This window comes from Aulostomus chinensis, chromosome 22, assembly GCF_037954235.1.
Source record: "Aulostomus chinensis isolate RoL2024-O1b breed Wild chromosome 22, RoL_Achi_v1.0, whole genome shotgun sequence".
Lineage (NCBI taxonomy): Eukaryota > Metazoa > Chordata > Actinopteri > Syngnathiformes > Aulostomidae > Aulostomus > Aulostomus chinensis.
Window position 1 is genome coordinate 2,414,775 of NC_141341.1, and position 19,530 is coordinate 2,434,304.

Here is a 19,530-nt window from a genome sequence, read left to right on the forward strand (position 1 = left end):
TCTAGTGGGGATTCGTCCGCACTGCCACGCTCGGACGATGAAGACGACAGCGGGGCTGCGCTCAGAGGCCGGAAAAACAAACACCTGAAGCTCCATGGGAGGAGCAGCAGCTGGGCATTCATGAGGGACTCGCAGGTCACATGACTGCCAGGCTCCAGGTGCATCACCTGACCTCACGCGCTCACCGAGTTCCCTCTGCGTGCGTGCGCTTCAAGTGAGAGGAGAAACCACCAGAGTGCTTCTGTAGGAGGGAGGCACGGAGATAAAAACACTCGCAGGCAGACTGAGGACCTGAGACGAGCCGAGAGGAGGGAAGTTCTCACGGTGCTCAGGAAGGACGCGACGTTCCAGGCAGGGACGCCCAGGGTGGTGGAGAACCAGCGTCCATTGTAGTGCTGCTGCTGCTGCTGCTACTACTACTACTACTACTACTACTACTACGACTACACAAACACACAATAGTACACATGTACACCCTGTAAATATCCACCAACACTGCTTTGACTCTGCTGCCGGTGTGATTTTATCAGTTATTTTGTTGATCACTGCACAAACAGCGACATTTTCACAACATTTTTTTTTATTGTGATTTAATTTCACTCCTCAGTTCTTCTGTCCACTTCTTCATCCTGAATTCGCTGTAAATGTGTGTGTGTGTGTGTGGGGGGGGGGGGGGTGTTGCACTGAGAGGAGAGTTCGGTGAAACTTGGAAAGGTTGGAGTCAAAGAGAGGAACTCCTGTTTTTCTTCTCCAAAATTAAAAAAAATAAATAAAATCCAGCCTTCTCACAGTCTGAGTACCACATCAACATTTACTCATCATCAGACTCGTGGGGTCCTTGTCTATAATTTATGGAAATGTCTTGGAAACACTGCCTTTTTCTACCTGGATAAACGACTTGCACCTTGAATGAAGATTTCCAACAGTGAATGTAACATCTGACTTTTTTTCTTTTTTTTTTTTTTAATTTGAGGGTTTCCAACAACTCACTTTTAGGCAAAGAAAAGGATAGTAATTTAGTAATAATATTACATGTTTTAGTTTTACAGAAAAAAAAAAGAATTAACACGTCAGGACAGGACCTAAGTAATGAACTATGTGTACACGCTTTTGTTACAAAAATCGGGCTTAACTGCGGCATGAAGGAGCGGGGAGGGGAGGTACAGGAGGGCAAAAAGAGGTCACATCGATACATACACTCGTCCCGCCGTTTTACAAAGGTTATCCCCGACTCGTTCCCTCCCACCCACCATACAACCCCAACAATGATAAAAGAAATGATACTTGGAGTAGAAAACAGCAAATAATCAATATATAATAAAATATAATACGAATTGTACAGTACACACCGGTTATTTGTTGTCCTTCTCAAACCCAGAACACATTTAACAGTTTGAGTCACATTTTCTCTCTCCTTTCACACCTCTTTAAAAAAATGACAAAAGTAGTGTACACTAAAAACGAGGTCACCAACACTTTTGTTTTGTCCCAACTTTTTTTTGTTGTTTTTTGTGTGTGTGTGTGTGTCTTTCAGTCATTCAGCAACCAGCCTCGCCTTTTGTGACAGATAAGGCCTTTTACCGTTGTTAAAGTCGTGATTTATTTCACTTGAAAGATAAATCTGGGGGGCAGAAATCTCCATATAAAAAAGATTCTCTCCGCCGGGGGGGGACAAACAAACGCACATAGCAAGAGACGAGGACGACACACTGTTAACTGAGTCGTGGGAAAATAATTTGGAAAAACAAACCGGCACTGAAAAGGTTCCTCACCTCTACAACAGGCGCCCGATCCAAATATATGCGCCAACACTGCTAACGCAAAAGTGAAAACAAAAAAGAAAGAAAAAAGGATGGAAAGACAATGGATGAACGCGTGAATCAGACAGGTGCTGTTAAAAATAGTGGGTTCCTTCCTTCACCTTCGTCCCATAAACGAACGGTTCGAACTGTGGGCCTTTTTAAGTCCACGCTAATCGATCGACCACTTCTGGCGCCGTGAGTCTGGATCGTACACGGGTCTGTCTGGAGAGGGACGTGAGGGTGCTGGGTCGTTTCAACAAACCCTTCTCATTTGCTGTTACAAACTTCCTAACTCTTGCTTGCTCCTTGGATTATTAAAAAAAATAAACTAGTCTAAAAAACAGTTTTTTGTTTGTTTGTTTTTTTACTGGCTGTACTCAGTCAGAACTGTTGATCTCTCCGGCTGGACCAGGACTGGCACAGTCAGCTGGGCTGGTGAGTGGTCACTATCTGACAGTGGAGATTTGATCTTCATCAGTCCCCAGTGCCCACTCCCGCTGCCTGTGGTCGACCCCCGACAGGAGAACTTGTGGCGGGCCAGAAGTTGGGAGTTCCAGAAGCGGCGTCGGCATTTGTGGCATTGGAATGCTGCTTGCTTAAGATGCTGGCCCCTGTGTTTCAAAGCTCTGCGTAAGGAGCTGGTGCGTCTCCCACACACCTGACACTGCAGGCGGGCGTGACGGCCTGAGTTTCTTGGCGGGTGCTTGATGGCGTGGTGGACCAGCAGACAACCCTTCTTGGCATATGTGGTGCTGGGGCAGATCGGGCAAGGGAAGCGCTTGATAGGCACGTCCAATGAGGTGAGCCCAGTGACTTTGACCGCGCCTCCTGACCACGCCTTTACTTTCATCACACCTCCCTTCATCCTCAGTTGGGCCAGGAGCTTTTTCTTATTAATCTGAGCCTGCAATTTCCCCCTCCTTTTCCTCAAAACCATCAGCTTCCTGCGAGTGTCTTTACTCAGCGGGACACCCACCAGCTTTCCATCCCTCATGATGCTATGGATCACTACCCGTCTTTTTTTTTTTCTGTGCTTTCTTGTCTGTCCATGTCGCTTTTGGAAGTTTTTGGGACGATAGTGAAAAGGGTGCTGCAGCTGCTGTTGCTCTTGCGGCGGCTGTTGTGGTTGCCCCGAGGCCCCTTGCTGCATGTGAGATGACCCAGCATAGTTGGGGCCTGATCCAGCGTCAAAGAAGAGGGGCGAGAACCCAGAGGGTTGGGAATGGTTGACCCTCTGGCCGTTACGGTCGATGCCATGCTGAGACAGCTTGTGCCGCACTAAGCTGTTTGAGTAGGCAAAGGCTTTACCACATACTTCACAACGAAAGGACTTCTCCAGCCCTACCCCACCACCATGGACAGTCTGTTGATGTGCCGTCAGGTGGAAATAGTGGCGGAAGGATTTCCAGCACACTGTACAGGTATATAGCCTCTGGGAGGGGGTGCCAGCTGTGGGAGACTTTTCTTCTTGGGAACAAGACGAGAAGTAGTCAGAGGTTCCAGAGTTGGCAACTTGACTAATGGCAGCAACTGCAGCACCTTTTATTCTTCTTCCCTGGTTGTCAATCTCCCCTTTTCGGTGCAACTTCCCATGTCTCACTAGGCTCTGAGCATAAGCGAACATCTTCCCGCACAAATTACATTTGTAGTTCTTTTGACCAGAGTGCACAGTCAGATGCTTGGTGAGGTGGAAAGGCTCGCGGAACATTTTGCCACATACATCGCAGGCGTGAGGCTTCTCCCCTGTGTGGACACGGTTGTGGCGCCGAAGGGTCTCTGCTCGTCTGAAGCGTTTGCCGCAAAGCTGACACCCATACGGCCGCTCTGAACCGTCCCCTGGAGGTGCAGGGCTCCGCCTCCTCCTCACAATAGAACTTGGATCCCTCTTCTCTCTGGGTTTTCGCGGCCTCCTGGGCTTCATGTGGGGCGGGTGGGGGTGGGTCAAAGGTATGGTGGAACCATTCAGACTGGGAGTGGACGATGGCCCCCCTAAGTTACCAAACCCCAACCCCCCGAGCAGGCCTCCGATAATATCCCTTCTCTCTCCTTCCCGGCCCTCTGTATTTATATCACATGAGGCTGCAGCTGCAGCAGCAATGGCAGACATTGCACTGCTAGTGACCTCATCCTCTGAATCATCCAATAGGGAGGAAAGAGGGAGGTGGGGCTGCGGTTGCTGCTGTTGGTGATGGTGGTGCTGCTGTTGCTGCTGACTCTGTGGATGGGGATGAAGGGTTGGCGCTAAAGGGGCTTTGCGAAGAGTTTGGCTGGTCAACTCACTGGCGATTGTGCTCTCCGAGGCGTACAGAGATGAGGACTGCGATCGTCGGTAGTCTTCAACTCCGCTGCCATAGGACGACTGGCTCTGGTAGCGATTCCTGGAGTAGTCTGTGGCGTACTTGTTATTCGTTATCCCTGCCCCATCAGTTGCTATTCCAACCCTCTCTCCACTGCTCACCATTTTACTGCTGCTGGGGTTGGATGACCCGCTCCCTCCAGTGCTGGCACGGTTCTTTGAACTTCGGGGAGGTTTTCCACAGGCACCTGAAGCAGCATGGTTGAGAAGGGAGGTGCTCTCACGGAAACAACGTCCGCAAGCCGGGCAACGGAAAGGCTTCTCATCATGAATCTTCTCATGTCTTGTGAGCGATTCACGACGGTTGAAGGACTTCTGGCAGATGCTGCAGACAAAAGGCCGGTTTTCTGAGTGGGTGACACTATGCTGAATGAGATGACCTCTCTTTTTAAATCTCTTTCCACATTCACCACAGCAGAATATCCTCTCTGGACTGGGGGAATTACAGTTTGATTTCCTGTTTTGACTGTCTGGTGTTAAGCCGTGGCTGCGCAGATGCCGTCGAAGGCTGGAGAGGTGGGTGAAGGTTTTACCACACTCACCACAGTGGTAAAGAGGCTCTGGTTCAGGCTGCCCAGATGAACGATTACTGTGGCTTTCTTGGGATTTGGACAACTGTTGGTTCCCATTAGCTACAAGCACAGAGGTGGAATTGGAAGAGGGAGGGGCAGATGAAGAAGAAGAGACAGTGGAGGACGACTGTGAGGATGATGAGAGAAGAGAGGAATGCTGCGACTCTCTTCCAATGGAACTCTGACTGTGCCCACTTGAGCTGCTGTTGTGGCAGTTACTAACACTGCTGCTGCTGTGGCTGTGGCTTGCGCTCTCCGACTTCCTCTGGGGCAGGTAGCCAGCCATTGCCTTCTTTCTCCTGCTCCCTCCACCTGTAATCGATGACGATGAGCTGTCTCCTGACTTGGCACTGTCGTCTTTTGAGAGGGACAAGTGAAGAGGCAGAGGGAGAGGAATGCCAGCCTCTTGCTGCATTAGGGAAGCTATCTGGTTGGAGGACAGCACAGGAATGCCTTGGAAATCAAAGCCACCCAGCGGGGCGGGCTGGGGGGCTGGGTGGAGAGGGTGTGGGTGGTGAGTGTGGCTGTGTGGATGAGATAAGGCATGAGGGGTCAGCTGTTGTTGTTGCTGTTGAGGCTGTGGAGCTGAGTGGCTGTGGGAGGAGTGGAGAGCGGGTGGGGGGGCTAGGGACGAGTTAGACTCACTGGCCCCTTGGCTGAGACCCAGGCCCAGGTGGTTGTGAGTGCCTTGCTGGACAAGGAACTGCTCTAAGCTGCTGTTGGTGGGGACCCCAGACAGGAAGTACTGGTTAGCAGCAAGCATGCAGCTGAACTGCTGATGGAGGCTGCGGGGATCAGACTGGCCCACTAAGGGTACTGCGGTGCTGCCAGAGGGGTTGTTGGACACAGATGTGGAGGGAGAAGGGGAGGATGTGGAGGGACCAGAGGAAGGCTGGGGGACAGAGAGCCCTGGATGCAGCGGCGGGGGCGGTGGAGCAGGTGTCACAACTCCCCCGATGACCCCTGCACTTCCACTACTGCTGCTCCCACCAAAGTCAAAACGTCCCATTCCGGAGTGGAGCTGCTCCTGAGCCAGTGCAGCCTCTGCTGGGTGAAAAGGTCGCAGAAACTGGGGGTACCCCGATGACGAGCTCCCACTACTGCTGCTGCTGCTACTGCTGCTCATTTTACTGGACTTCCTGGAGCTGTGAGACGAAGAGGAGGACTGGCTCTGGTGGGTGATGGAAGGGGGAGGGGCACTCATTTTGGCAAATAAAGAAGAGGAATCTGCAAAGGCATTACTCCGAGAGCTTTGGAGGGATCCCAGGCCGAGGCCGGATAGCAGGCTTCCAGAGCTGTCAGCACTGGGCTGGTGCTGCTGCTGGAGCTGCTGCTGATGCTGCAGCTGGACTTGCTGCTGGTGTGTCAGTTGTCTTTCTAATCCAAGGCCTTTGAACTGATGAGCTTGGTGTCCACTTAGCATCTCTAAAATGTCCATGGGGTACTTGCTGAACTGGAACATCTCCCAATACAGCTGTGACAGAGTGTCCTGGGGCTAAAACTACCCCGAACACAGAGTCCGCACTTTCTGCTAAAGATGTGAGCCTTATTAAAATAAGGTGATTTTGAGAAGTATTCCAACCAGCCACAATAATCCACAAGAGGCTGTCGCTCGATTTCTCACATAAATGAAGCTCAATTTTCTCACATAAAAGGATTCTGTAGTACTTTAACTCTCCATACAAGGGTGAAGCCTTCAAGTGCTTCAGTGGGATAAAAAAGGGGTCATAAATAGGCAAATATGCTAAATTATACTAAAACAGAGTCTGTAGTGTTTCTTTTAAGTGTTCCATGATCGCTTGTGGATTTCTCAAATCAGGCCAGCAGTTCCAGGGAGTGACGTTTGTCCATTATTTCAGCGGAGGATGAACCGCTGCTTCACTGCCCTTCTGTCCCTTAATAGAGTTCTTCTGGAGGCCTGAGGATACAGAGAGTAAATGACATAATGTCAGTGAGCGTTTGAGTGATTTGATGCACAGCAGATACAACACTCAGGCACAACAAGCTAACAACGCCATACTGATGGTTTGGTTTGGGGGTTTTTTGCCCTTAAAGCCTCCAAGTCCAGATGCCGAATGTCTCTAAAGGACACTGCCAAGCAAATGACTTTGTTTTCATACAAGCGACACAGAGCTGAACTTGACGTGGCATCGATAAACAGAATTCTCCTCTGACATTCAACCTTTGGCAGCTAACTGAGCTGATGGGCTTCTAAAATAAGAACCTAGAATGTTCTGTTTGGGTTCCTGGGACTTGAGGGTTTTTTTTGTTAATGTTGCGGCAACTAATTGTGAAAATACTTTATTGAAAAAGTGGAAACTCTGGGTGGTTACATTTTTAAAGGGCATTTTAATTCCCAAGAAAAATAAATTGCAACCATGCCCACCACATCAGAAATGTTTGACGGTAAACACAAGCACGCCGCCACTGTCCGACTCCAGCTAAGTGGAAATTAGGTCACTGCCTTTCCCCTGAATACAGACCCCCTCAGAGGCAAGAGCAGCTGTTGCACAATTATTTCTATACCACTGTGAAAATCTTGGACAGCACTCTGCCTCTGATTGTTCAACCTGGTTTAAATACATTCAGCTCATCTCGGTCAGGTTGAAACAAACGTAGAACAGCTGCTGAGAATGTCCCTTCAGTTTTTGCTACCAGATTATGATTCTTTTTTATTACTCCAGCCACTAAAATTGATCTCTCCATCACTCCGTGGTTTCCGTGATGTTCTTTCTTAATAGAAAAAACAAGTCAAGGCTTGAGCGTAACAGGAGATAAATCAACTGGACGGAAGAAGAAGGTGAGGTAACTACATTGCAATGCAACAGGCAGAGCTCTTTTTGGTGCAATAATGTAAACACCAGTAAATTCTGGACTTCAGGGACAGCAGAAACACTGGCGAGTGATGCAAGCGGAGCACGCAGGAGAGGAAAAGAGCGAGCAGCGTCTCTAAATGCCACTGTGCACCCCTGGTGGACAGTGGCCTTGTGCTTGACAGGAAACAGAACGCCGCCATGAGCCAATCCTCATCTCTGAAGATTAAGAGCAGCAAGCCACCTCCAGCTATACGCGCCCACTGAGTTTCCTTTTTGTATCTTTTCAAATGTGTGTTCATTTTTTTCGAACAACAAGGTCACAAACGCAATGTGCCGATGTCAAGAATGTCATTTCTCAATAATGCATGTAAGAGAAGACAAATGTATTCATACATCATCCTAATAATTAGAGAGGTTTTACAAGAGCATCAGTTTATAGCAATTATTCAACCCTGGGAAACTGTCCATGCCTCTTTACTTCAGCTCTTAATATTTGATGAGTATTGGACAGACAGCGAGACTTCCTTCCTCTTCTGGAATTAATAAAACATATAATTGTCAATGAAAACTTTTAAAATAACCACAAACTTTAAAGTACCAGGAAACGAACCTGTGCTGCGGTTAGTATTCGGTTCAGTTCATCTAAATTCTGATTCATTAGTTTTCCAGTTCTGTGCTGCCTGAAACAAACATCTGCCCCCTCAAAAGGACCAAGTCCCTCGTGTGCTGCGATACGTCTCACGATATATCGCAGTACTCTGCACAATTCACTGAAACTTTTAAAATACTCTTGGCTACACAACCTGCTGGGTAGTTGTATCAACTGAATTAAAACTTATGACAAAGTTTTGTTCCTATTTACTACGGCTTTATTTGCAAAGTTGCACGATTAAACACCAAATGCGGCTGCGGCATCCCAGGATGGATTCATCGTGATGAGAACAACATGTCGAGACGAGGACCTGGAATATCGGTGCAGTATCACCAAAGATAATATCGCAATATATCGCGATACCGATGGTGATGCGCAGCCCTGGGTGATGACATCATTTCGCTGCCATGACACGTGATTTTATTAAAAGGCTCCTGCATTTTTTTTTTTAAGCCAAATTTACACACTTTAAAAAAACATTGACGTTTTCACAGCACAGCTGAACTCCAATTAAATCTCCGAACGTGGAAGGTTTGCGGCACCAAATCCCAGCGTGAGGCAACATTTCACCAAACCTCTGTCCTAGAAGATTAGCTGGGAACGGCGCGGTGATACGGACAAAGTTAGATATCATGATGCCTTCTATGTTACACCTCAGGCATCGATGTGGTGGTAATGACGGAGGTGTGGCTATTGGTGCTTTAATAAAATACCAAAACAAATGAGACTTCAGTCGTCAGGCGGATATTCGAGCAGCAACAGCAGACAGTCGGTACATAGAAGCTATCGGCCTCATCAGGTGTAATTGATTAGTCATTATCCAAACCTGAAAATTCCACACAAAAACAAAAACAAACAAAAAAAACAAGCGCCGTCTGGTTTTACAACTTCATAAATTTATGTTCGGGGCAGCACAAAGAATCAAAATCCATCATAATAACACAACCGACCGCAACTGTTGAATTGCAAGGACGTCTTCAAGAAATCAACTGTGTTGGAATATTTCACATCAAAAATAAAAAAAAACCACATTTCAATACTGTGGCGCCAACGGCAAATAACAGTCTTAAGAAAAACATCTTAATTTACAGAGTAAAGTTATACCATCATTTAAGACAAGACTTATGATGGACGCAGGAATTTCCCTCCAATATCACGAATCATAAAACAACCGAAGTCATGCAGCTCCATCTGTGTGGATGTGTTTGAAGGATCTGGTTCCGAAAAAATAAAGGGAAGAAAAAGAAGAATAAGAGAAAGAGGAGGACCTCGGCTGGCCGGGGCTCACCCGCAGAGGTCTCGGGATGAGGGAAAGTGACAGGTGCTACACCTCCACCTCCTCTACGCAACTGTAAATACTAGCAGCTCGGAACCGGCGAGCAGGAGGGAAAAAGCTAATTAGCTAGTTTGACAATCCAGAGGAGTGATTGCTTGTTCCTCACCGTCTCAAGTCTGGAGCTCCCTGCTCAATCACTGCAGCGAGCGAGCGGGCGGGGGGAGAGGGAGGGAGGGTCAGCGTCTTCCTTTAGGCGAGACTTCAGGTGGGCAATCTGGGGAAAAAAAAGTCAGGCTAATGTTAGCCGCGAACCAACAGGTTAGATATCTACAATTACTGTTACACTCCGCTCACCAGCTAGCATGCAAACAACCAGCTAGCATGCAAACCAGCTAGCTAACTAAACGCCAACATATTGCTACAAGGGTGAGAAATAACGCGTCATTTTGCTACTATTTGTACGCAATACGTGACGTATTAAAGTATGAAACACGTCTGATACATATATGCATTTTTACAGGAGATGAAGCTATCATAATAAGTATGTATCCCAATAGCAATAGCATAGCATCGCGCTAGCAGCTTAGCCGTTAGCTCCACTTAGCTTCGTGCTAGCCAATTAGCTAACACAGCCAATGGAAACGGCGTCTGTTTCTGGATTCTCACCCCGGGGGGAGGACGCGATGGATGGCCGCAGGAGGGAATAAAAGCTCACAAACATTCGCTGGGAAGAGTGAAAACACCGAGCGGGAACTGCGCCGTGGTAGCGGGGTCCCTGCTGCCTGTCAGCGGGGCCTTTTTCTTCATCCTTGGAAAAACACTGAGAAGGGCCTGGCTCTCCATCTGCTTTTCTCTCTGGCTAACAAAAACTATTTCCGCTGGCCCGACCGGAGATGTCCATTGTCTGAAGCCTCCTCCGGCCTCCCGCTCCGCCGCCTCGCTGCTCCTCCTCACCCGAGCGGAGCCTTTGTTTCCCCTCCGTCGTGTTCTTGCTTCTTTTCTCCGCGGCTGGCTGCTCTCCGCCCCGTATCAGATTTAGGTGTCCCCCCCCCTGCAGACGACGGCTCCTCCGATGCTGCTGCTGCTGCTAGCCTTAAAATGGTAGTTTCCTGTCTGCATAATGGTTCCGGGTAGAGCCGGGCACAGGTTGGCTGCTCTGTCCGTTCCGCTCACATCCACCTCAGCGCGCCCGGTCCGCCGTTGGGACGTGGACCCGGTCCAGCGCGGTGCTCTCGGACGAATAACCGTGTGCGCGTGCGTGTGGTCTCTGCACACCGTTACCAGCGTGCACACTGATGACACGGGGTGTGTGCGTGCGTGTGTGATGAACCCTCCCCCCCTTCTTTGGATGTGTGTGTTTTCACGCTAAGTGTGTGAAATGTTAATTAGTCAATTAAAGATATAATTACGGCGCATGCTGCATAACATTACAACCCCCGTGTGTGTGTGTGTCTGTGAGTGAGTGTGTGTGTGTGTGTGCGTGTGTGATGCTTGTAATGCCCTGTATGATTGACGTCCAGTTGCAGTCACCACATGCAGTATTTCTCTCTCTCATGTTAAATGATAGCAGTAGTAGTATTCAACAACAGTACCATCTACAGCATTTTTACAGTATTTAAAAAAATGTTACAAAAAGTTTTACACCCTCAACAACAAAGGCAGCAAATGTGACATAAATTATGTTAAGGAGCTTAAAGTTAATAAAGTATACAGACTGATTAAAAATAATGTTTTTATTGTTATAATTATTATTCTATCGTTAGGAAGGAATTCAGTAAAATTGTGTTTTAAAAAGTTGCTTAAACCCCTTGAAACGGCGTAAAATACTCAAACATACACATCAACAAGGAAATGACAACATAAATGTGTGTGGGCTACGAGGAGTGTGAGGAGTGTGAGGAGTGTGAGCGCCGCTTTAGCTGGTGAAGGTGGGCCGAGAGCCTGAATGAGCGAGCAGCGTTGGTACGTGTGGAGCCGGCCCCCTGAATACAGTCAATTATTCCCTGTTAAGATTATTAATTGGATTATTATTCACCATTAAAGGGCCAGTTCACCAAAAGTCCACTGAGGCTGTTGAGGGATGCGGCTCATCACCTCTGCCCCCCCCCCCCCCCCCCCTCATTGTCACTAGTAGAGGACGACCTCCCCCTCCAGGCCCAGAGAGCCCAGCTCACACAGGCTGGTCTCCCTATGCTGGTGCCTAATTCGCACATATTTAACAGTCATGAATTCAGTAATTGGTGTTAAAGTAAGGGGGCGTGATGGAGGGTTGCTGCTCCCCCACGTCAAGCCAGAAGCTGGTCCCCCAGGTGTAGAAATGCAGGGGGGTGGGGGGGTGGGGGGGTGATGTGCCTGATAGGTGCACTTTCTCGGTGTCTTCCTGTCCAGAGCCCAACGAGGACCGACCGAACTGCGTTCTTCATGTTTCAGCGCCAAAGTTTGTCAAGTTCACCTGCCGTTCACTCCCAGTGTGACCTCATGCTACATCAGGAAGCTGCTAGCTTGAAACCTTGGACTGAGACCAGTGACGTCCTCTTAGTCACTGAGTTAATGCTCGTTGTGTTTTTAGGGGAGTGATAATCAGAGCAGAAGTGACCAGTGGGACCAGGAATGAATCGCTCACACACACACACACACACACGCACACACACACACACACACAGAGGATGGGGGGAATCCTCAGGGAACCTCAGAGTCACAGGAGGGAGTCCAGGATGGACGTGAGGTCGGGTTTTCAGCTAAAAGCCTTGAATGAGCTCGGTGGTTCCACCTTCAAACACCTGAGGGTGAAATGCATCAGCAAATAAAGAGAAATGGTTTTAAAGCGGCGACGTTTCGCTAACAAGAGGCCAAAGCTGTCGTCCAGGACATCAAAGGCGCTGAAAACAGGAGTGTGAAGTTACTTGTTCATTCATAAATAATCCAAAAAAAAGACTTTGTGGGTTTTTGGAGCGTAAATTCAGGCATCAGGAACACAAAGCTGACGTCATTCTGTGATCGAACCGCGACGCCGACACGACTTCACCGCCGCGGCTGAACAGCACCGAGAAGTGTGGTTTCTTTACGGATGTATTTAGTGCATCAGAACTGTTAAAGCTGTGACTCTCACACACACACACACATACACACACACCTGATTTCAGGACTTGACCCCAACCCTCCGAGGTCAGGACGAGGGACCCGCACACACAGCAGCGCTAACTCATCTCTGCGCCTCTTTATTTAATTTACACCGATTCAAAAAACCCAAAAAGAAACGCCGGAATGAAGCAGCGGATTCCTGAACTCTGAGCTGTTCCTTCTCTCATTTGCAGACTGAAAAGAGACGGCGGGAGTCAAATCTCACCACACGAGACACAAACGAGGCTTGGCGGGATGTTTTGGTTTTTTTCCCTTCTTTAATCGTTATTTTCAGTTGAACAGTACGGTTTCTACAAAGGCAAGAGTTGATGACCAATAACAAAAGGATCGCACATTTGTGAGGCCTTTGTTTGGATATTCTTGGAATTAGACATGGATGGGGATGTCATAAATAAATGGATCCTATCATTTGAGGTATGCAGAAGAGCTTTGAGAAGACAAGTGTGCCACGCCCCCCCCCCCCCCCCACTCGCTCTCATAAATCCAGGCACACGGATGCATCAGGGGAGTTCAACTGAACGTGGATCACAACATCGGTGTCAGACCTTCAGAGGGATGAAGACGTTAAAGTACAACAGAATTTTCACATTTAATTTACATTTTCCCCCTTTTTTTTTTGCCTTTTTTTAAGTCAATGAGATGTTTTCATCGTAAAAACCTTCCTTTTTTCTTTTTTCCAGTCCCGTCAGCCGAAGGCTGCACAAGACATTCCCCTCAACCAGCCACTGGATCAACACTCGCCGCTGTGGCCTCCCCCCATTTAAAACCCTGCAGGTTGAGTGACTTCTTAACATAAAGAGAGCATAAATGAGAGTTACTAATAATAATAATAAAAAAAAATAGATTTTTGCAATTTATGTCAGCGCATCGCAAAGCAGTTGTGGTGCTGCAGGTGAAGTCACTCTTCTGTAACGTTTTTCTCAGTCGCTAAACCTTCGCACACAACAATCCTTCGATAATTTTACATTTCCCTCTGTTTGAGAAGTCCTGGCTTTGGTGCATGAAGCTGCACGAGGACAGCAGCGGCTAACCAGCAGTGCCCTTTTCCTTCTTTTGCTTTGTTTGTTTTATTAATTAAAAACGACAGCCTTCCAAAATACGCAAAAAAGTTGATATGAATACGCAACAAACGTGACTCGGGTCCGTAAATTGGCTTCATGTGCATTTCGCGAAAGACGCAAACCGAGTTTGGTCAAAAAATGAGGTTCAGCATTCCTGACAGAGGACAACAGTGACACACAAATCAAAACAGACACTTGCACGTTTGCACGCGCCGTGACATCACCAGTCAGCACGATGACATCATCAACACCGGCTTCTGTCATCGTCATGCGGCCTCGTCTTTCCTCTTTGACTGCGTCGGCTCTTTTTGTTCTCCAGGACTCAAAGATGGGGTTTGTTTTTTCTCTCTCTCGCCAACTAGAAATCTGAATATTGAAAATCGAGGATTATACGTTAAAATTCACAGTTTAAAGAAAGAAAAAAATTAAAAACAAAACTTCACGCTGAGAGTTTGATCAAGGGGGAAACACGTATGATCATGAACACGTGAGCGCGTGATCCCAGTGAACGACAAAGCAGGAGCGGGCAGCCATCACGTCTGTCGTTAGGGAGATGAACTCAGAGGGGAAGTGAAAACATCTAAAGGCTTCATGAGTCCTTAAAACCCCAGGAAGGGGAGGTCCTCGCCTCGTGGCCAGAAGGTCCATCTCACAGCCAGAAAAATGGAGAATTTCACAAAATATGACGTAACCATGGCCACGCTTCCTCCCATGCGATAAAAAAGAAACAACAACAAAAGAAAAACATGGTTGTGTGTTTTTAAACACCCTCAAATCTCACAAAAAAAAGGTGTCGGAGAACTTCCTCGCATGTCTCTATAAATAAAAAAAATAAATATATATAAAATAAACACATATATCTATTTATTTTATATATATTTATATAATTTTTTCTCCACACTTCCATAACGAGAAAGCAAATTAAATAACTAAATAAATCAGTGAACATACAGTACGCACAAGCATGCCTCCAGACGATGCCACACGGAATAAACCAAAATGAGAGGCCGACACTGTACAGAGCACAGACGCACAGAGATAATTCAGTATAGCCCTTGGTGTGAAGTGACCACTGTCCCCCGCCTCCAACCCGTCCGCCCCGTCCCTTCGTATGAGGTGAGCGGCTGGTAAACTGCAGGTAACGTGTGGCGTCGTAGAAATCCGGAGCAGTTTGTTGACCGGTGGCAAGAAAAAAAACCCTGACTTCCACTCGCTGGCAACGACAACTTTAAAACTGAGGTTGAGGGGTGTTCGCTGAAGTCGAGTCCATTCGAGATGGGTTCTTCTTCATGGAGTCAAGGGTCTAATTAAAAACATTTCAATAATTACTATGCAAGGGGTTACAGCACAATGTTTCTTAGATGGCACACCAACTAGATCTGACTGTACAAAGGTTTTAAGCTAGCTAAATTTTGTAGTCCAAAAGTGGATTTTACTTTAAACACCGAGTCACACTAAAAAGTGACCCAGCAAGATTCATTCGCAGGTCTAAAAGTGGGGTGCCTAACGGTGTAGGGACCAATCACAGCGCGTTTTGGTAAACTGCCGGAGCTAGCAGGCTAGGCAGCCAGCAACATGCTAGTGCTAGTCAGTCTGTCTCCTCTCTCTGCACTGGGCTGTCTACTCCCCCCTCACTCGGCTTCAAACCAGCCAAAATTTTAGTACACAGTGGATTCAAAGGCAGAGTCACACCAGAAAGTGGCCGCGCGAAATTTATTCACAAGTCTTAGAAGTAGGGTGCTTAAATGCTTGATGTGGCTAACTGCGGATAAGCTAGCCAGCGAACAACACGCTAGCAGTTTTCAATCACAATCCTTCCTATTTCTTCCTCAATGGGCTGTTTACCCCATTGCCATTTTGTCATTAGTTCAATATAGAGTTGTTAGGAAAAAAAAGTTTGCTAACAGTTAGCTCACTAGCTCTGTCGCTAACAAGACAATAAGCTCACACGATTTATTCACAAGACATATTTGTGCCATTGACTGTCTGCAAACTGTAGTTTGAGGAAACTACGAAGGAAGATAAATAGAAGTTGATGGTGCAACACAGCTAATAAGCTCGTTTCCTCCATCTTAAACATTTTTTGAAGGCTTTTAAGGCCTGGAATTTTGAGCAAAAAATTGAATTTGATGCAAAAATTAGCTTATTTCTACAACTCTTAGCAAAAATGTAGTGATCTCCTTGAGATGAATTCATTTCACTACAATATTTTTCCATTTAAATGCTGGTGTAAATGGACCTTTATGGCAGGAATTTGTCACAAAGTAGGAATTCGTCTTTTCCCTAAAATATCCAGAGTGAAGAGAATCAAGCCGTAAAGGTAATGAAATGTTCTTGGCATTTTTTACAGAGCATGTTGTTCTTTCATTATAATCCCAACTAGAGATAAAAATAACAGGTAATATACGTCAAATCCACAAAGTGAAAGAAAATTGATCACCTATGCTCACTATGAGATCAAAGTTGACATCCACCACTTTTGTTTTTTACGGGGGAGGTGGGGGAGGAGTGGGCGGGGGGGCGGGGGGGTTCTGCAACGGATGCTGCCCTGGGAAGCAGCCGGCGGAGATCAAACCTCTTCCTCCTTTCCAAAGTTACCTGGCACTTCCTGCTCATGCCCACCACTTCCTGCCTGCCTCTGCAGCGCCTTGACAACTTCAACCTTCGCCTCTCCTCTTCCTCACGCTTCCTCTCACACTGTCACTTCATTCTTACTCCCAGTCCGCAATCCCTGCCCTCCTCCTCCCGGTATAAAGTGGAGCTGTTCGATGGTGTTCTGCCTCTTGCTAGCAAAAGCCATCCGTCGGGCATTGGGGTGGCCTCCCATCGACCCTGCTCCACCTCCACCGTGGCCCCCGTGGGAGTCCCAGCCGCCGTGCATGCCCATCCCGGACATGGCGGCCGAGCTGCGCTCGTGCTCGTGGCCTGACGTCGGGTGGGAGTTCATCTTAATCATGTGGTGGCGGTCCATGGACGGCGTGACACAGATGTTCTGCTGCGATTGGGTCTTCTGGTGGTGGCTGAGCCGACCCATCATGGGCACCATCCCGCCTCCTCTGTCCCCTCCTCCAACTATCAGGCCCATTGCCATCAGCTGGTCCTCTAGGCGATCGGGTGAGACCAGGAGCCTCTCATGGGACCTGGAACCAGAGATTTGTTTATTGTCCCTGACGGAGCAAACAGGGGGGCCCTACTTTCTGAATGGCACGAGCGAATGACGTCTCCACGCCACGCACCCTCGCCCTTTAGCGAGCAAACGAACTGGTGCTTCACCTGCGCCGGCAGGTGCTCAAGTATGTTCACAAGGCTGGTTTGGTGCCACCATGGTGCATTTGGACTGTTTGGGACCCCAGAAAACTTGTGACCATCGACCGCAAGGAGCCGGGTCTTTGGTCAGTGGCGTTGTGGGCGGAGTGATCGTTAAACCGCACAGTAATCAGACGAGCACATGAGCAATACTGCAGATGCGTAGTATTGCAATGCTCCATCCCCTCCCCCACCTGCTCCACGTCCTCCCCCACCTGCTCCACCTCCTCTCAGACCTCCTCCGACAGCTTCGGTGGATTCCTGCTGCTCGTGTGTAGAAACGTAAGACGTGCGCACCTTCACCCGGCACAGGAGGAGGTCCGTTTCTCCAGAGGAGAAGCGCTCGTTTCTCCCGTGGTGAAATGCATGCGACACTGAAGCAGCAGCAGCTGGGAGGGAAACACACCTATGAATGAGTCGGTGTCCACTCACACGCCCTCCGAATACCAAGATGAGGCTCAACGCACCTGCAGCCCGCCGCCAGCTGCCTGGCGCCCTAGAGCGCTTAAATACGGCCCGGGAGCTTTAAAACTGCCGTTTCTGGAGCTCCACCAGTGGCTAAAAACATCAAATGAGGTAAAAGATTTAATTGGAACATAATTTCTGTCTTATGCAAATTTAATGAAAAGTGCTTTCACCTTGTCAGACACTTAACATTTAAATTGCTGTAATTTGTTCTGCTCTCGGCAGCTCGACTTGATTCTCCGAGTCTCCCTTTATCTGCCCTCCATCTTCTCCAACCCTTAGCCTCTCATCTCTCCTCTCCTCCCTCCTCCATCTTCACTTACCTGCGGAGCGTCTGGGAGTTGGAGCTCCTGCTGGTGCTCATCATGGCTTTGTAGTACTGGTGTTGCTGGTTCTTGGACAGGCGGGACAGTGTGTTGCCCTCTCCAAGCGCCAGCAGCTGGTCCTGGGAGCGGACGCGTCTGGGTGGCCTGTCGAAGCTGGAGCTGGTGTACTGTGTCTGGACGGGCAGCGGGTACGGGTTGGGGGTGGAAGGGATGTGGAGTCTGGGCCGGGATCCGTTGAGGGGCAGCGTGCCTCTGGATCCCAGCGTGTAGTCTCCTCCCCAGGGCAGGTGGTGCTGCGAGGAGTGGAAGGAGGGCGGAGCGTTGGTGGAGCGACGTTTGGCGGAGTAGTAGCTGTACTCATCCAGCTCTTTCTCTGGTTCAGAGAGACACGGAGAGGAAGATGCTTCAATATGGCGCACAAACAGAATTACAGACTCTCTCCTCGTTTCTGACCAACAGAACCCTGAGAGGCTCCACCTTCATCATGATGTCATCACGACACGTTCAGCCTCTCCCCTGCAGTTTTGATCAATCAGTGACTGACGGTCCTGCGGTGTTGAAGGCGAATGTTTGTCAATAAGCGGAACTTTTTCTTCTTCCCCCAAATTAAAACAGATCAATCGGATCGATGACTCTGGAGTCAAGAACATGAAAGCAGACGCAGAGCAGCTGCTCAAGTGTGAAATGCCACGACGACGCCCGCCTGTCGCGGTGACCTTTGGCCACCAAACGCTTTTCACACCGTCTCCGAGTCCCAGTGGACGTTTGTGCCAAAATTCAGACCCCGGAACACAACGTCCTCGTCTGTGACGGCGGGGAGGAATTACAAAGCAGACCAAAGCGATGAGGCAAAAAAAAAGAAAAAAAACAGGGGGAAAGCAGTGTGATGAAAAAGAGCAGAATAAAAAAAATGGAGTGGTTTGTGACAGAAAATGGAGGGGTAGAGGGAGGGAGAGAAGGAGGAGAAAAGGTGGAACGGAGGCGATTGAGTCAGAGGGTAGAATGAGAGGACAAAAGCAAAGAAGGATAACGTAAAGAGAGAGAGAGAGAGAGAGAGAGAGAGACATGTTTAATGTATGAGACATGACAAAGTAAAGGAGGAAGAGAGAGAAATGGAGGTGCAACAGCCGGTTGAGGTGAAGAGAGGGGGATGAAACCCTGCCACGAAAACAAACAGCCAGGTAAACAGAGAGAGCGCCGGCGGAGGGAAGGAGACGGAGGGGAAGCAGCCGGCTTCATTAATAGAGAGATGCAGCGTTTCTGCTCCGTAGCCTCAGACGGCTTTAATCTTCAAAGCATTTCCATGGAAGCGGCTCCCCGAGAGCCAATTTAAACCTGACCTTTAACGAGCCATCGCTCCACCTCGTCCTCCTCTCCGTCAGGTCTCTTCCCCTCCTTCCTCCTCCCTTTGTTTCTCCTTGTTTCTACATTCTTCTCTCTGCTCATTTGGCCTTTTTTCCAACTCTTCCTTTTCTCTTCACCGCTCTTCCTCCCTTCTGCTCTCCAGGTTTATTTTTCACCCGGCATCTGTCTTCCTCTCCCTCCCTGTTTGTCTCATCCTCTCACCTCTCTGCTTGTTCGCTCTCCCTCTGTTTACGCGCAGCCTGTAAGGCCACATTTTCTCGAGGTCTAGCTGGACAAAGAAGCCTTTATCAGCGTCCTTTCTGCAGCGCCGTGCCGCTAACCGCACCAGAGGGACCAGCTCTCACACACTGGTCGGCAAACGGCCGATTCCTTCTCTTTGTGTCACCGTGAAG

The 19,530-nt window shown here is 48.4% G+C and overlaps 2 protein-coding genes across 4 annotated transcripts in view; both read right to left on the reverse strand.

Moving 5' to 3' along the window:
• Positions 1 to 1,002: 1,002 nt before the first annotated feature.
• Positions 1,003 to 10,799, reverse strand: LOC147240307 (uncharacterized). 2 transcript variants are annotated; one of them, XM_086193312.1, is made up of 3 exons: positions 10,429 to 10,799; positions 9,641 to 9,748; positions 1,003 to 6,648 (listed from the first exon to the last, which is right to left on the reverse strand). In XM_086193312.1, exon 3 carries the CDS (start codon positions 6,190 to 6,192, stop codon positions 2,167 to 2,169), a length of 4,026 nt encoding a protein of 1,341 aa, XP_086049438.1. In that variant the 5' UTR covers positions 6,193 to 6,648; positions 9,641 to 9,748; positions 10,429 to 10,799; the 3' UTR covers positions 1,003 to 2,166. The 2 variants fall into 2 exon arrangements, with proteins under 2 accessions (XP_086049438.1, XP_086049437.1); XM_086193311.1 differs by having other exon boundaries at positions 10,141 to 10,799.
• A 2,262-nt stretch (positions 10,800 to 13,061) lies between these two features.
• Positions 13,062 to 19,530, reverse strand: part of LOC147240308 (protein shisa-7-like) — a 31,214-nt gene continuing 24,745 nt past the window's right edge. For both annotated transcript variants that reach the window (XM_086193352.1, XM_086193351.1), the window contains 2 exons: positions 17,771 to 18,146; positions 13,062 to 16,816 (listed from right to left, as the gene is read on the reverse strand). In XM_086193352.1, the coding sequence (XP_086049478.1) occupies positions 16,369 to 16,816; positions 17,771 to 18,146 (824 nt within the window). In that variant the 3' untranslated portion in view covers positions 13,062 to 16,368. The remainder of the gene's footprint in view (positions 16,817 to 17,770; positions 18,147 to 19,530) is intronic.